The following is a 15,887-nucleotide window of genomic DNA, read 5'->3' on the forward strand; positions in this document are numbered from 1 at the left end:
AATACTCACAAATAAATACTGGCACTGGGATAAAGTGAATTCTTAGACCATGATAGAGGTAAAGACCTGAATTCAGACAAGAGCAGCAAGGCTCTTAGGTGAGGAAAGCAAACAGAGCACAAGGGAGAAAAAACCACAAATCTAAATTTTTACACGGCAGAGAAGCCATCGTTGGGACTGTGAGCCTTGAGAACTTGAAAGCTGGGGGAAGATCCCACTCCTGGCAGAGCCCATGAAAGAACATGCCATGCAGTAGTGCAGGAAGTTAGGAAAAGTTTCCTTAATTTGGCAGAGTCTGAGGTCCACCACTTGGGAGTGTCAACAAGACATATAGCACAGCAATTGCATTTTATTATAAGATGGATAAAGGACTCCATCCTTGGAGCACAGCCAAAGAGGCTCAGAAATTATGGAAATGGAAGTTATGGAAATGGAAATTATGGTCTCTGGTTGCAATGGAAAAGAAAACCACCAGTGGCTTCTAAATAGAGCGTGGGCATTCCCTCCTGAGTGACAGCACAGCAGACCTGCCAGATGAGCTGTGGTACTGGCCAGCCCTTCCCAGAACAGGCCTCCACACTGTGAGGGAGTTGAGGGAGCTGGCTGATTCCCCCAGCCCTGGGGAATCAGTTTGTTTGTATGTGGAAAATGCATGCTTTAGTATCTCTGCTCTTTATATCTTCCAAGTGCAGAATATATTCATAATTGAAGTTTTTATGATAGCAGTGCACTGCATTCCACAAGGTACTTAGGTGTTATATATATATATATGTGTGTGTGTGTGTATGTGTTTTTTATATATATATATATATAAATCAATTACATTTCATCTCCCACCCATATCTTGGACGGAAACGATAACTAATGAGAAAGCCAAGGAATATTGAAGAAAACACAGAGAAGTGGGGATTGTGCTGCTTTTAGTGCAGTTTAATGATGTGAACTGACACCTTTTTGTTTCTGCAGTCATATTCCAGTAAAGTCCTGTTTTTATTTTCATAGCCAAATAAATTGGAGCAGTAAGAAGGTCATGCAAATAAGTTCTCTAAAAAGCCTCAGGAGGAAGAAACAATGAGAAAGACATCACCCAGGCTTTGTTCTTCCTGCCACCCATTCTCTCTCCTTTAACGCTGCCTGACAAGAGCCTCTTCATGCTGAAGGTCAGAAAGATAAGGGACAGCTGTGCTGATAATGGTAACTACCTCCAGCGAGTCAAAATCAAGTAATTCACACATGGCCCTAGAGAAATGGTGAACTGAGAAGGCACAGCTAACCCTAAGTGAGTGCTGATGACTTAGTACCATGAAAAACAATTTAGCCTCATTTCTACCTGGACTAATTCCAGAATATTATCTTTGATTTTTTTCCTGCATAGCCAGTCAGCCCAGAATTTGACTTCCGAGGAAGAAGAAATGTCTTGAAATCTGCTGCCAGACTGGTGGGAGCCAGATACAAAGGAGCAGGAGGCACTTCCCTGTCCCTGCCAGAGTCCCCCTTCCCCTCCCTGAAGGCTTGTTTGTTCCCTGGTGTGTGCAAGCAGAGTGGGGCTGAGCCACTGGACTGTGCTAGTGCTGGTTGAGTGGCATCACCAGCACTTCTGCTGGGCTCACTTTTGGCTGGGGCAGCCCAGTGCAGGGGACTGAGTGGTCTTTGCTCTGTTTCAGGTGCTCTTTAAGGTCCTTTTCAACCCAAACAATTCTATGAGTCTATAAACTTAAAACTGCAAAAGTTATCATGTACGTACCACACTGGAGATACTGCTGGGCTTAAGAAAGAACATGTTCCCCTCTGAGCAATCAGTGGTCCTAACTAAAGCTTAGAAATCGAGCTCAAGTCTCAGCCTTGTGGCTTCAGGGTGCTCAATCCTATCAGTCCACACAGTGCTGGAGGATGGGAATCTTGGCACAGCTGGATTCTCTCCTAGATGAATAAGCTCTCTCTGCTGGACACAGCTTTATCAAGAGCCAGCGAGATACTCTGGCACAAACTTGCCCTGGAAAGAAGTAGCATTACAAAATTTACCACCTTGCTCTCCATGTGCAAAGCACTTTGTTTGATTTTGCCTTCTCAAGCTGAGGAGCTGCAGATATGTTTCAAAGGAAAAGGACAAATCGTGGCACTCCACCATGTTTGCTCAAGCTCAGGGGGAGAGCCTAAAAGCCAGCATGTGAGTCATGTTATCTTGGTGGAGACTAGAGCAAAATGCAGTTAAAACTGGGCTGAAACAGCCTGGGGGTTTTGCAGGGGGATTGGGAGGTGCAAGGCTTCACCTCATGGTGTCTCCTCAGAATCAGTCAGCTGGGAGCCAAGGCTGGTGGTGTTCCAGTCCCACTCCCTGCACGACTGTGCAGAACTCTGTACATGGAGTCAGGCACCAAATGCTTTAGTGGTTTGCTCTTTTATGACTGGTCATAAACTGCCTTTCCTCAGCAAAGGGGTGGTGCTGGATTATGTGTTTTACTGAGCCCCTAAAGGTCATAGCACCAGAGGGAAAAGCAGGTGCCTGACACCTCTGGAAGTCAGCCTGCTTGCACAGTAAATGCAGTGGCTGAGCTTAGCTGCCAAAAATTGAAAAACTGCTCCAAAATAAAAAAAATCCTATGTCCTGATCATTTAAATATGTCCTTGAGCCAAAAGAAAAGGATGAATTATAAATGTATGAGATCACTCAAGTCTCTAAGTGAACCCTGAGCTGTGCAGATAGCACTGACTGAGGAGAGAATCTTCCATTTTCTCCCCAGAAAAAGCAGGGGTTGCAGCTGAAGGGCTGAGGGGGACAGGACCACAAACAGAAACACAACATCCAGGTTAGCAGACAACTCCCCATTTAATTGGATGGGGTTGTGCATATACTGTTTCCCTGCATCACCAGCATCAACCTAATTGCTAGAGTGTTGAAAAGGAAATCTGTGAGGCACTGGCATCCAAGAAGTCTCTTTTCAGAGATTTCTTAATAATATAGCTGTTCCCATTGCTCCATGTCAGGGGAAAGCTCTTCCCAGATAAATCCCTTTTAGTTTTTCACTGCTTTTTCCTCAGTAACATTCTTCCTTCATCTTTCGCTTTTCTTCTTTTCTTCTGCCTTTCTAACAAGAGTCCCCTCGATGCAGAAGCACAAGATAATGCTAATTGAGCTTGTCAGGCCTAAATAAAAAATGGGATAATGCAGGGGGGTGCAACCTATGTGGTTCCATCTGGATACTTCAGCTTCTATCACGTAGCAAGAGCAAACCTTGCTGCACTGCTTTGCACGTAATGGGCAGAGACTTACTGACCTGTCAAGTGGGTCACTGGTGTGTTAACTACACCAAAAAAACCCCAAACCCATCAGCAAATTCCCTGTGATACCTTAAAACAGCCAGAGGTCATCTACAGATGGCAAGCTTGTCTTGTTTTTTACTTAAATGTAATGATTCTGCTCTGAATAAGACCCAGAGTGGTTTGGCCATGGTGGTACACGGGGTTGCAGAAACATCTGGGGTTTCAAAGATTAAAAGCAACAGAAAGGATTAACCTTCTGATCCTGCTGACAATACTTGCTTGAGCAGGGGTTGCAGGATTGGGCCCAGGGATGGAGAATTAGCTTTGTCTGGTCTAACAACAGAAGAAAGATGCAGCTTGTGAAGCCAGAGCACATCGAGTGCCTCTGTTTAGAGGCTCTGCAAACACCAGATGAATATTAACAACTTGATTCCAGTCCATGGGTTACATGTAATTAGGCCAAAGCCAGCAAAAAGACAAACAGTTCTACACCTTCAAATGAATACTTCAGCTTGCTAATAAAAAGCAATTAAGTTGCCTGCCAGTCTGAGCAAGGCTCCAGGGCTAATTTCACACACAAGGCCTCTTGCTGTATGGTAGCATCCCAACACACCACTGCTGCAACCCATTGCCCCCCATCCAGTCACAAGCACCAGAGAGAGCAGCTAGTGCTGGGAATCGATCCCACTCCTCTAAAAGGTGTGCTACAGCTGCCCAAGAGGGAACTGGAAAGGAGGGGTCCAGCATTTTTTCACATGGATCGTATTCCAGGGGGAAATGTAACAGAAATCACAGAAGCGTGGAAGGGTTTGGGTTGGAAGGGACCCCAGGGGTCATCTGGATCATGGGCAGGGACACCTTCCACCAGCCCAGGTTGCTCCAAGCCCCATCCAACCTGGCCTGGGACACTTCCAGGGATGGGGCAGCCACAGCTTCTCTGGGCAACCTGTGCCAGGGCCTCCCCACCCTCACAGCGAGGTGTTTGCTAATATGTAATCTCAGTCTACCCTCCTGCAGTTTAAGGCCATTCCCCTTCGTCCTATCAGCCTGTCCAAGTGTCACCAAAGGCACCAAGTTGGTGCAAGAGAATTTGCCATTTCAATTAATTATTGTTGATGACACAGATGAATTTTAGCACAGTAATTGAGACCTGGGCAATTACAGAATGAAGAAGAGGTTTGAGTGTGTTACCTGCACACTGAATAGAGGGTCTGCACGTGGGTAGTGACCAGCACTTGTATATGTTGGTCAGCAGGAGGCTCTCAGGGTCAAAGAGGGGTATTTCACTCAGCTGACAAACCAAGGAAGAGCCATTTAATCCTCCTTCTAGAATCTAGTTTTTTGCAGTACCGTGAAAAGTTTCAAGAGATATTAATCCCAGCTTTTATTGGCAACATAACATGAGGATAATTTAATTTCCTGCTGTATGACAGTTAAAAATCAACATTTCGATTTCTAAGAAATTCAAATTAATGGTTCTGAAGTGGGGCTGAGATGAACACTTCCTAATGCTTTAAAACAGCTTAGATTTGAGCCCAGACTGAGGAACTGGCCTTACCTCTATATGAGGACAACCTACCACCCCAAAACATGTAAGGACTGGCCAGCTGTGTATCTCAAACTAAGTTTACTGGTTCATAAAATTCTTCCTTAGCAAAACCACCAAGCAATATTTTCTTTAAAAGTCTTTTGCAGTAACAGCTGCCTGACATGAACTAGCTTGAAATAACAGACATACAAACCAAGAGGAGGATTCAAAACACAACATACAAAACGGTTTCATAACTTAATACTCACTGCTGGAGTGAAGTCATTACCAACACCACACGTGCTCACTGTATCACACCCAGAGGCTGTGGCACCTTCACACCCAGCAGTTAGATGTAATTTTTCTCAGACTCACTTTGGTGAGTTGGTGAGTACCCTGAGGGGTTAAGTATCTTTCCTAAAACATCTGAAAGCTGCAAGTGCTTACATCTCTCTGGTATGTGGGTGGGATGCCCAGTGCCAGTGCTGCTGTGCACCACTGATCACTCCAACTCACCTGAGCTCTGGTTACCAGCCCACAGTCCTGTGGTTTTCCTCCTGTACCTGGGTCTTTGTTGCTCCTGTGGCTGCCGAGTCAGAACTGCTGGCACAGTTCCAGTGACTAATTCTCTCATGACTCCCCAGAATATCATGGATGTGTCCATAAGGAGCATGCTTTCAGAAAACATGCACAGATTGCTAGTTCCTTGCAAAATGTACCTGCACCTGAGGGCACCAGAATGGTCAAAATGCACCTGCACCCCCAGTAACACCCACTATTGCATTGTTTTGAAAAAATTACTAACTGGCAAACTTCAGATGCAGCCAAGTGGCACTCTGATGAGAAACAGCCCATCACATAAAGTGTCCTCATCCCCTCATCACCCCTCAGTTACTTTCTGCCACTTACAAATGATGGAGCCACCTGGCTACTCTCACATCATTCCACTGTCCTCTTGTCACTGTGACATCCTCCTCCTCCTCCTCCTCAGGTATTTCTGTCACATCTGGGAAGGTATTGAGATGAGGGACCTGGCAGTGCATAACATCCCATTCCACTCTGTGCAGCTTGTATAAAACACTTAGATCTTCCCATACTGAAACAGCTCCAAGTGTATGGAGATTTTGGGGTGCATTTGGATTTTTTTACTTTGTCGATGAATGATACTGTCTGCCACAACCAGCTCTTGACAATGTTTGGCCAAAGAGAAAAACTGGCTGTATGAAAATAATCAATATTGAAACTGCTTCAGGGTACCCCCAGAAATACGTATTTATTGAAGTCTGAAGTAGCTTAGGAAAAAAAAACAACAAAATTATGGCAGAAAAATTCTTCCATCTCTGAGTCAAGAATCACTCAAAGCTGTGCAGAGGTTTTATTCTTTGCCTGCCTTGCTCTGTCTTGCACAGATACCTGTGATTTCGTGCTCTGTGTCTGCAGTGCATAATTAAGTACCAAGCCCAAATCTCCATACTGGGGAAACACAACAAAGGGCCAAGGAGGAGCAACTTAAATTCTCCTGTCTCAAACCTCACAGCAGAAATTCATGTATATATGAGCCAAAGGAGAAAAGCTAACCTGAAGAATAACTGCTACAAATGCATTAGTGTATCTGTCCCTGGAAGAAAGGAGGGGAGAAAGTTTGCACTGCAGCAGTGCCACTGGCTCATTAGCAAGCAGAATTAATGAAGGTGTCCTCACCACTCCACTGCAGGGAAATCAGCAAGCAGAGAGGCACTCCCAGCTCATCCTCCACGTCTAGCTTGTTTTATTTCTCTGCAGAGTGCTGCACATGGCACAAGATTTCCTACTGATGCACTGAAGAAGAAGGTCTCCACCCCACCCCAAGGGCTTCTTCCCCTCCTCCCTCCCTGGAATGCTGTCATTCTGTGCATATTCAGTGTAATATCAATACCAGGAGGAAGAAATGCCCAGTCTAGGAACCAGTCTGCTGTGATTCAGAAAGAGGTGAACATCATTACAGGAGGTTAAAAAATAACCCACATTTGTAAAGCTCAACATTTATTAATGACTTGTTTTCTTTGGGGAAGAGATTAATTGATGTTTGCCCTCGGAAGACACACGAAGAAAATTTGTCCCCGAGAGAATGCACGCAGAAATTTAGCTTCAAAAACCCAGCTGCATGCACTGCACGAGAAGAGATAGGAAGTGACTGCCTCTTGCCTTCCCAAGAAATGTCACTGCTCTTGGTAGCAACTAAAATGTGACAGCTGAAGTGATGAAGAAGCATCCTGCAGCATTTTCACTGTCATTCTCCTGAGCAGGGGCTCGTGCTGCACCCTGAACTGTGATACCTCAGTCATCTGCTGAGTTCAGTCCTCTGTCCCCAGGTCTCTCAGGTGCAGACTTTGATGGAGCAAGTCACTGCTCCCAGCTGCTCCATATACAGACCCATTAATACAGAAGCCCTCTCAGGACCAATCACTTCAGTTAATTGTTATGATGGGTCTCTCTAATTCATGCGGGGTTGTTTGTAATGTGTCATTGCATCACTGGAATTATTCAGGGACAAGAATGATGAGTGGTTTGTATCCCAGTGAATAGCAAATACTGCTATTCTTATGTCAGTCTTAGGTTTGGGCTTTGTCTTAGTGACAAGCCTATTTGATGACAATAAAGGAGGGGGAATGGAAGGAAATGGCCAAGGAGAGAATCTTTGTTTTCTGTCCCTCATTCCAGTCTCCCTGGAATGTGAGGAGTAGCACTTAACAAAGAGGAGGCACTTAGAGCATCGAAACGGACTGATAAAGCAGCAATGTCTTTGTGATAAACTGCTTTTCTGCTCATCTGGAAAGTCCAGTTTTTCTCATACTTACTAATATGATGAAGATCAGATGTCCAAAAGTATCACCGATTTGATGAGCCTGTGCTCAGTTTGATTAAGTGAATTTAGGAGCCACTTGAATCAGGAGATGATCAACAACAGTTGTGGAACCTGTTCAAGCACAACTCAGTACTCGGCTCTGTGTGTTTTAGCCAGGATAGGAGCTCACCCACACATTTCCCCAGAGACTTGTCCAGGAATTTGGGAATGGAAATAGCAGGACAGCTGGTGCTGCTTCTGGTTTTTTTCTGGTTTATTCTCCATTCTCTAGAGTTAAAAAAAAAGAGTCACCTAAAGCAGAGGAGCAAGCCTCTACTCTGCCTGTACTTCCAAATGACCAGCTGAGGACAAACCTGACTTTCCCAACTCCTGTTTCTGTTCACAGATGATGTAAGAGCTCATCACCTCACTATGTCCAAACCTACCGTGTTAGGGGGCAGAACTGGAAAGCAAGTGTCAAGTGGTTTACCTGAAGTACTGTGCACATAAGATTTCACTTCCTTCCATGCTGCTTCTGACCTGAAGAGCCTTAAAATGTAGAGCCATGCTGCTTTAGCTTTCAATCTGCTGACAAATTTAATCATCAAGGTACAGATTGGCTTTTGAGTACACAGAATGAGATTACAGTCGAGAAACCAGTTTTCAACATTCAAATGAAATTTAAGTTTCAAACTGGCTCTGCAGCCAACTGGCAGCCCTGAGCTGCCTCAGCTCAGATCCATCCTGCACTGAGATTCCTCAGAAATCTCAGAATATGGGTTTGCAGAGTCAACTGCCAGGAGACTGGCTGGTGTTAGAGATGGACATGATCTGATTTCAGGTGGGAACACTGTGGAAAAAGAAATTGCAGGACTGGGCTCCTGACACACACAGTTTCACATGAGAAAATAGTAAGAGGATAAAAAAATGTAATATAACACCCACCTCTCAAGTCAAAACGAAGCATCAGGAAGCAGTGGGAAGGTTTCCCTTTATATTCTCTCTACCACAGTGTAAATCAGCTACTAAGGACAAGGTGGTCAGTGAAGTTACTCTACAGGAGGAGACAGGGGCATATCACAGCCCATAAGCCTTTTCCAGCTCAGAAGCACCACAAACAGAGCAAAACCTCCTCCACAAGCATGATTCAGGCTAGTGAGCAGAAATCCCAACTACCTGCTGTCAAAAACTGGGGGCAGCACTCTCCAGCATCCCAGAAGGTACACACTTGCTGTAAGTCAAACAAATGAGGCACACAGAGAAAAATAAAAGCAAAAAGAGACAGAAGGAGATAACTCACAGCAATGAGCTGGTAGGAGTTGTTCATCATGGCTATGAGCATGTTCAGCAGCACAACAAGGGAGATGACGTTGTAGGTCCCAAACATGGTGGCCCCAACAAACTCTGTGAACTCATGCCTGGCTTTCACGTTGGTGACATAGAGGTTCAGCAGACCAAACACAGACCAGAAGAGTGACTGGAGGGTCTCGAAAAGTCTGCAAAGAAAAAGATCTTTACTTGGCTACCTGATGCTGGGGGATGGAAAACAGCTCCTGGTTCAGGCAGTCTTCAGGTAGGGACCACAGATATTGGGAGACATCACAGAGCAGCCACTCAGTACAACCATTTATCCTCCCTGGGCACAGTCTGTGCTCCAGCCACACTGACCCACTGGCCAGTGCATGTGGGAATTGTGTCACATCAACAACATTTGTGACCTGTGCAAGAGCCCTGTCCGTGTCCTTGTGAGATGCAACCAGCCTAACTCTCCCAAGGAAACCCAAGGCTCCCTTTCCCTCTAATTAAAACTGCCATGCTGAGATACTGCTGTTATCTGTAAACTCTCCTGTTTAATCACTGCCTGCATCATTAACATGTCTGCAGGATGCCTGTTCAGGGAACCCATCCCCACGTACAGCATGACCATGGTAGTTAAACAGTGCATAACAATGAGGCACCACGAGGTGAGAGATATGAGAAATCACATCCACTTGCACCTTTTGCTCTAATAAAGGCTGAGAGCTGGCAATTGCTTCAGCTGTTATGACCCAGTCTGTTTGCAGTGCACCTGCCCAAAAGCACTGCTCACCCTGGCAGGTTGGTGCAGCAGCTCCCACCCATCCAGGGCAGAGCCCTGGGCAGGACTTGCAATCCCTGATCAGCAACGACATCACAGTCACTCAGCTCAACAGCTTTTTCTTCTTTTGAAGTCTTTCTCTCCAGAGATGAACTAGACCCAACCTCACTGTGCTGATGAGATCATACCAGGTCTCTCTTTGCTTCAGCCACAGACAAGTGACCTTTTGCAATCACATCAGATACGTAAGCAGCAATCTAAATAATTGCTCTATTTGAGCATCTTTCTTTTGGCTTTCCAAAACATGACGTTTATATCATCCAAAAATGACATTTATATGCCAGTTTAAGCGTTTCCATTTTGGCCTGAGGTCAGCAGATATTTTCAAATGCAACAACTAGACAAATCAATACAAATAACTCAGATACTTTACTTGACATACCAGGAATCTGTTCTTCCAGCATTTCCAGGCACCTGTTCACATGTACCCCCATGCCTTACATGAGGATTTAGTTTCTCTGTACTTTGTGGATGTATCTTATGTTTTTCACTGGCCAAAATCATAAAGACTCTTTAAAGCAAAAATTCTTTCTTTCAAAAGTCGTCGGGCTGTTTGGTACATTTATTAAATAAAAATAACTGAGGTGGTAAAATAAGGATTAACCACAGAATGCTAAACTTTTCTCTACTAAAAATGATGGAGTGCTAGCTGTCTTTCAAAATATTTATAATATTTTTACTATTAGGATTAGAAGTACTGCTTGGGCTGTAGGCTCACGGGAGGCAGAGGCTCCTGTCATTAAGTGAAATCAGTCCTAGATGTGACCAATGAATTGATCAATGAAAATATATATATATATATATATAAACTAATATATATATAATGTATATATGTATAATGTATAATTCGGGCCCAGACTAGGGCTAACATATTTACATGTGGACATGTGGTCCCCCTTGAAAAAGACACATGCTGGTTCCTGCAGCTCTGCACAGCAGTAAGGCTTGGTTACTCTTTCCTTAGTGTTTAATGACAGGACAGATCCACAGTCTCTTTTTACAGTACGTGTTTCAGGTGGCACTCACACTACTCTGGGAAGCAGCTTTAAAAAAAAATGGAATTTTGGAAAGAGTGATTGAGAGACTGTCCCGTCCTGCTGAGTGTATTTTGCACCTTAACCAAACAGGAGAATTCTCAAAGCTCCACCACTCTCCATGGCAGCTGAGAGAAAGCAAGTGCCCCCCTCTGCCACAGGAACCTGCACTCCAGGGGAAATGGCCCCAGTGAGGACACAGCAGGCAGCAAGGTGTGACTTCCTGCAGCCCTTCTTCCTCTTCCTCACTCTCTTCTTCCTCCTTCACTTGCCAGCATCACAGCTATGAACATATTTTCCAATCCTCTGCCTAAGCAGCAGGCACTCTGCTGAGGGATGGCAGGGCCAAAGCAGAAAAACCTTAAATTATTCATGACTTCCTCTTGTTGCTGTCACAAAGGAATATTACTTTTCCATGATCTGTGTTTGAAACGCAGAAAACTTCCTCACAAGAAAATATTAAGCCCACCCCTTTGAGAGTAATAGGAAATAATGAGCCAGTAAATAGGTGTCACACTTGACACAAGCTGTGCACACACAAGGGACATCCTCTTTCCTTCCCTGGTAAAACCAGAGCTTATTGTGTGACTGCCTAGGAATGCTGGTGGGAATCAAAGGGCACTCACTGAAAGCTTTTTACATTTATTCCTTCCTTAGGAATGAACTGTGAGCAAACCTGGGGTACCACCAGCCCTGGCTGAACTGGCTCCAGCCAGGTTTGCTTTGCCCCAGCTCAGCAGGGTTTGGATCTGCAAGCTGCTCCTTCCCAGCCACTCAGCCCATGCTGTGCATTTGCTCACAGCCACATGTTAGCTCGTACTGGGGGTGTTAATAACGACTATTTAAACTTTCAAGAACACGTTGAATAAATTTCTTAAGCGAGTCTCAAACAAAAAGTACCTGCAGAGTGTTCTGTCCCCTGCCAGGAGACCTCACTCCTAATGGATCCCCTCCCACTGAGATTTTGTTTTACACAAACCTTTGCCACAAAGGCTGAGCCCCCTCAATTTCCTTTCTGTGCTACATTCCCCTTGGCAGGGGGGTTAAATGAATGTTAGGGTAGGAAAATTGTGGTCTGTATTTAAGCTGATCTGCACACTTTCTGCTAATTCTGTATCATTTCTAGCTCCCAAGACATTACACCTTGCAGACTTGAGGATGGTTGTTTTTTTGAGTCAAATCCTGCTGTTGTTTTCCACTAATCTGATACAATGAAATCTGTAAAACAACTGGCTTGCAATGGTGACAAGTCCAAACCAGAATGCTCAACTGAAGGCATCTGTTCACTGTAGTTCCAGGGAAAGGCAGGATTTGGTCCTGAACTTTGTGGGTTTGACCCTTTCTGAGGCAGAAGTTGCCCCTTAACACACACTGTGCTTGTCAAACCTTCTTTCCTCTGCTGCATCCATATGGACATAGATCAAGGAATATTACTTGTTATTTAATTCCTTTGCCTGGGCAGCACAACATATTTCTGGGGCATGCAAAGCAATTAAACAGAAAAAAAGACCGAAATCTTTAATTCTGTTTCTCATTAGCTCCGTGCAGCTTCGTCCACTTCCTCCAGATAGACAAGGGAAAATTGAGAAAACTGAGAAAATTAATCAGGCCTTTGGTGGTCCTGCTCTGCAGTGGAAAATGGCACGTGCCTGATCTACCTGTTCTAAGGTCATGATGCTCTTGAAGGCATGAAAATCCCATACTTCTTTAAGGAGGGAGCACACAGGACAATGCTGGAGCCTTTCCTCTCCCAACAGAGTCATGTGGCCTCAGCCATCATCTGTTTTTGATAACAGTGCAAATATGTCCCAAATCCTTTCTTAACCCCAAGCCTTCAGCTGACAGAGGGTGGAGAATTATCGGGCATCATGACAAGTTTCATTTAATTTAGCATAAAATGGTGGACAACAGTTTTGTTTTGCTTGTTTGTAGGGCATGGGCCTTTTTCTAGACTGTGCTTTATTTATTTCTCTTCCCATTGTGAGTTAAGTACTGTGCAAGCAGCAAGAACAATTGGGTGGGGGCTGATTATTATAATTATTTCTACTATTAGTAATTAAAACAAATACATCAGAAAGACAATTCATGTTATTTTTCAGCATGTGCTATCTCTTTCAGCTCAGCCAGCTGTCCTCACAGCAATTTCCATGCCAACATCTCAGTAAAGTACCAGCATTCCCAGCAAAAAGGGTTTTGCTGGGATTTTAGTCTCAGCCCACTGCAAGGAAATCAGAGAAGCCTGCAACGTCATGGACATGTAAAAATGGTCTAGGTGAGACTGTTGTTTTTGCTGTATGACATTATTTATTAATACCTTTCTTTATTAGGTTTATCCCTTGTTTTCTACATTTTGTTCAGCTTTGCCTCCTTTCCTCCAGAATTAGACAAAAAAATTACTGTGGCAAAAGGATACTTGCTTTCTCAAATATACTGAACTTGTACATAGTCATAATAAGGTTTAAGTTGCAGGATCATGCAGGGAGACTCCTTGGTCCAGAATTAAAACTACTATCTCCCACTTTCAGACCTAAGTAAGAGTCTTTCTGACAGCAGAGCTCAGCAGAATGTCTGCCCCAGTTAACTCACACCTTTCCTGCAGAGTCAAACCCCTCTCCTGGTATTTGCAGATGAATAAATAAAGGCACTTTCAGTGCAGTGACAGACAACAGGCAAAAGCAGGTAAGGTAGGGGACAGTGGAAGTCAGTCTTAAAAACAGAAAGGAAAGAATATCTTACGTGGAGAAGGCATTGTTCTGTTTCTCACATCGGATCCCCTTGCAGTTGTTGGGTTCCTCCGAGGCACTGGTCTCATAATAAAAATAAAGCTGGTTCAGTCCATTTGCAAAAGCCAGAAGCACCAGACAGTAGATAAAAAGGAATTTAAGGATGTCCAGCAGCATGCGTCCCAGAGAGATCTGCAAGGGTCCCAGGTGGGAATTGGCTGTAAAAAGGGATATGAGACGCAAGGAACTTAAAATGTTGGATATTGCAAAGAGGGCTTCTGCAATGAGGGTCGGGTGCCACATTTCCCATTCCTCCCTGGGACGGGAACCATTATACTGAAAGAAAGAACAAGAAAGAAAAGTGAATTATGTTGTAATTACTCAGAGACAACTCAAAAAGCCACACCTGCTAATAACAAACCCTTCACGGGTAAATCCTAACCAGCACTGGTGACACGAGAAGTACTTCTAAACTTGTATGTCTCAGCTACTGTCAGAGTAACATTCGGGATTCAGGACTGAAGCTGACTTGATCAGGGCAGAGACTTTGGTTTAATGATGCCTTCTCATGAACTGCCTTCTAGATTATGAGCCCCTGACAGAGTGAGATATGGGCTTCAGACATGTTGGCCGTTCTTAGCCTAAATTTAGAAATTCGAGCTTTTTTAAAATTTTCTGAATTTTGAGTTTGCTGTATGTGGGTTTGTTAAGTCCATGAGTTCATAAATAATCTCCTTCTCTTTCAGCATTTAAAGGGGTTCAGATTTCAGCAGGATCCAGAGAGAAATTCGCAATTACTTTTTTTCTTTTGCCTCCTAAATATGACTGCACACTCAAAACACTGCACATTCTAGGAACAGTGTGAGGGAGGGAGAAGGGAGGGAAGGAGGAAAGCAATGAGCTATCAGATGCTTTCGTTCCCCAGTAATCTCAGAAAAAAATAAAAGTGCCAACAGCCCAGAACCAAAATGCTTTCTTCGTATTAATTTTCTTATTAGTTAATTTGTCATGGCAATTTTAGGAGAGCGCTAAACCAGAGGTCTTAATTACAGCTGAAACACTGAGTGCATCAACCATAACATTAACTGGGTTTGTAATGTAACTGTAAAAGCAGGAGCATTTTCTGAGCAAAGTGCATCCAGATGCAAGTAGGCAACACAAAAGAGCTGGTTCTGTAAATGTAACTGCTCTGGTTTAACTACACTGGCACCAGATACTGGAGTCAAAGACATTTAATATCAAGGAACAACTGTCCTTTTAATATTTTTTCTGCTCATTTAACGTGTATAACAAAATCTACTTAGAATAATAGAGCTCATAGTGTAGCCAGTGTGTTTAGGACCCCTAAAATAATTTTTGTACCTTTTAAAAGGAAATACTGCCAATATCACACTGCCAGTCAAGATTTCAGGGACTTTCTATTTAAATCTGAAGGTTCAATATATGCTCCCGATTTTTTCAGGGACGTAGCTAAAAGCAAGTTGATATTTCAGACTAATCCTCTGTATGAAGGAGACGAGACATGAGACAAAGGCATTTCAGCATGACCTCGGATTGCTTCTGACATTTCCAAACTGTTCTTTATTACGTGAACACCATGGCCTGAGCCCGTTAGCTTGATTTAAGATGGGTCTTAAAATGTTTACAAACAGGCAGGCATGTTAACTTTTTGTGGCTATCCAGCAGCAGAGGTGGGTGGTTGGGATCAGGAAGCCTAGACAGCAGATTTGCAGAGTTATTCCCAATTCTCTTCTGCAGCCTGGCTGGACACAGCAGCCCAGGGGCTCTCTGCTAGGGTTTAGCACAGACTGCACATAAAGGTATGTGAAAAGGTCTTCTGTGCCTCATACCTATTTTTAAAGCAACTTGTTAGGGTCATATTTTGCCCCTTTATAAACTGATGGTATATCCTTCCTTGGAAAATAGTCTCTTCAGAGCAGCCTGGCCTCATAGGTAACAGTGAAATCTGCTGTTTCATTAGGGTTATTTAATAAAGCTGGTTATTTAATATCTGGGAAGGCTGGAGTTACCTAGCTTAGTGTCTATTCAGAAGATTAAACACAGCAGAGATGTACACAGAATAGTACGAATAAATTACATCAGGCTGTTACATTTACCATTCCTCATTACATGACAAATCAATGCAGCAAATGAAAACTGATTAAGAAGGTATTTCTACCCTATAATTAACCTGAAGATTTAATTGGTATTGGACAATATTAGAGCCAGGTCTCGGAACCAGATAAATCAAGAAAAAAAAACTCTTCACGTAAAAACAAGGATGGAAAACATTAATGTCAGTGTGCAATTTAGTTTTTCTGATATTTGGCAGAAAGTTAAATGTCCATGTAATCCTCTGAAGATCTCAGAAGCGTTAGAA

At 43.7% G+C, this 15,887-nt stretch overlaps 1 protein-coding gene across 3 annotated transcripts in view; it reads right to left on the reverse strand.

Annotated features, from left to right (window-relative positions):
- The window catches only part of TRPC5 (transient receptor potential cation channel subfamily C member 5), a 101,384-nt gene that overhangs the window by 17,380 nt on the left and 68,117 nt on the right, over positions 1-15,887 (reverse strand). For all 3 annotated transcript variants that reach the window (XM_051790515.1, XM_051790511.1, XM_051790525.1), the window contains 2 exons: positions 13,521-13,843; positions 8,914-9,109 (listed from right to left, as the gene is read on the reverse strand). In XM_051790515.1, the coding sequence (XP_051646475.1) occupies positions 8,914-9,109; positions 13,521-13,843 (519 nt within the window). The remainder of the gene's footprint in view (positions 1-8,913; positions 9,110-13,520; positions 13,844-15,887) is intronic.

The sequence above is a fragment of the Manacus candei genome, unplaced genomic scaffold (assembly GCF_025592945.1).
Source record: "Manacus candei isolate 608988 ecotype Guabito, Panama unplaced genomic scaffold, ASM2559294v1 h1tg000003l, whole genome shotgun sequence".
NCBI classification, from domain to species: domain Eukaryota; kingdom Metazoa; phylum Chordata; class Aves; order Passeriformes; family Pipridae; genus Manacus; species Manacus candei.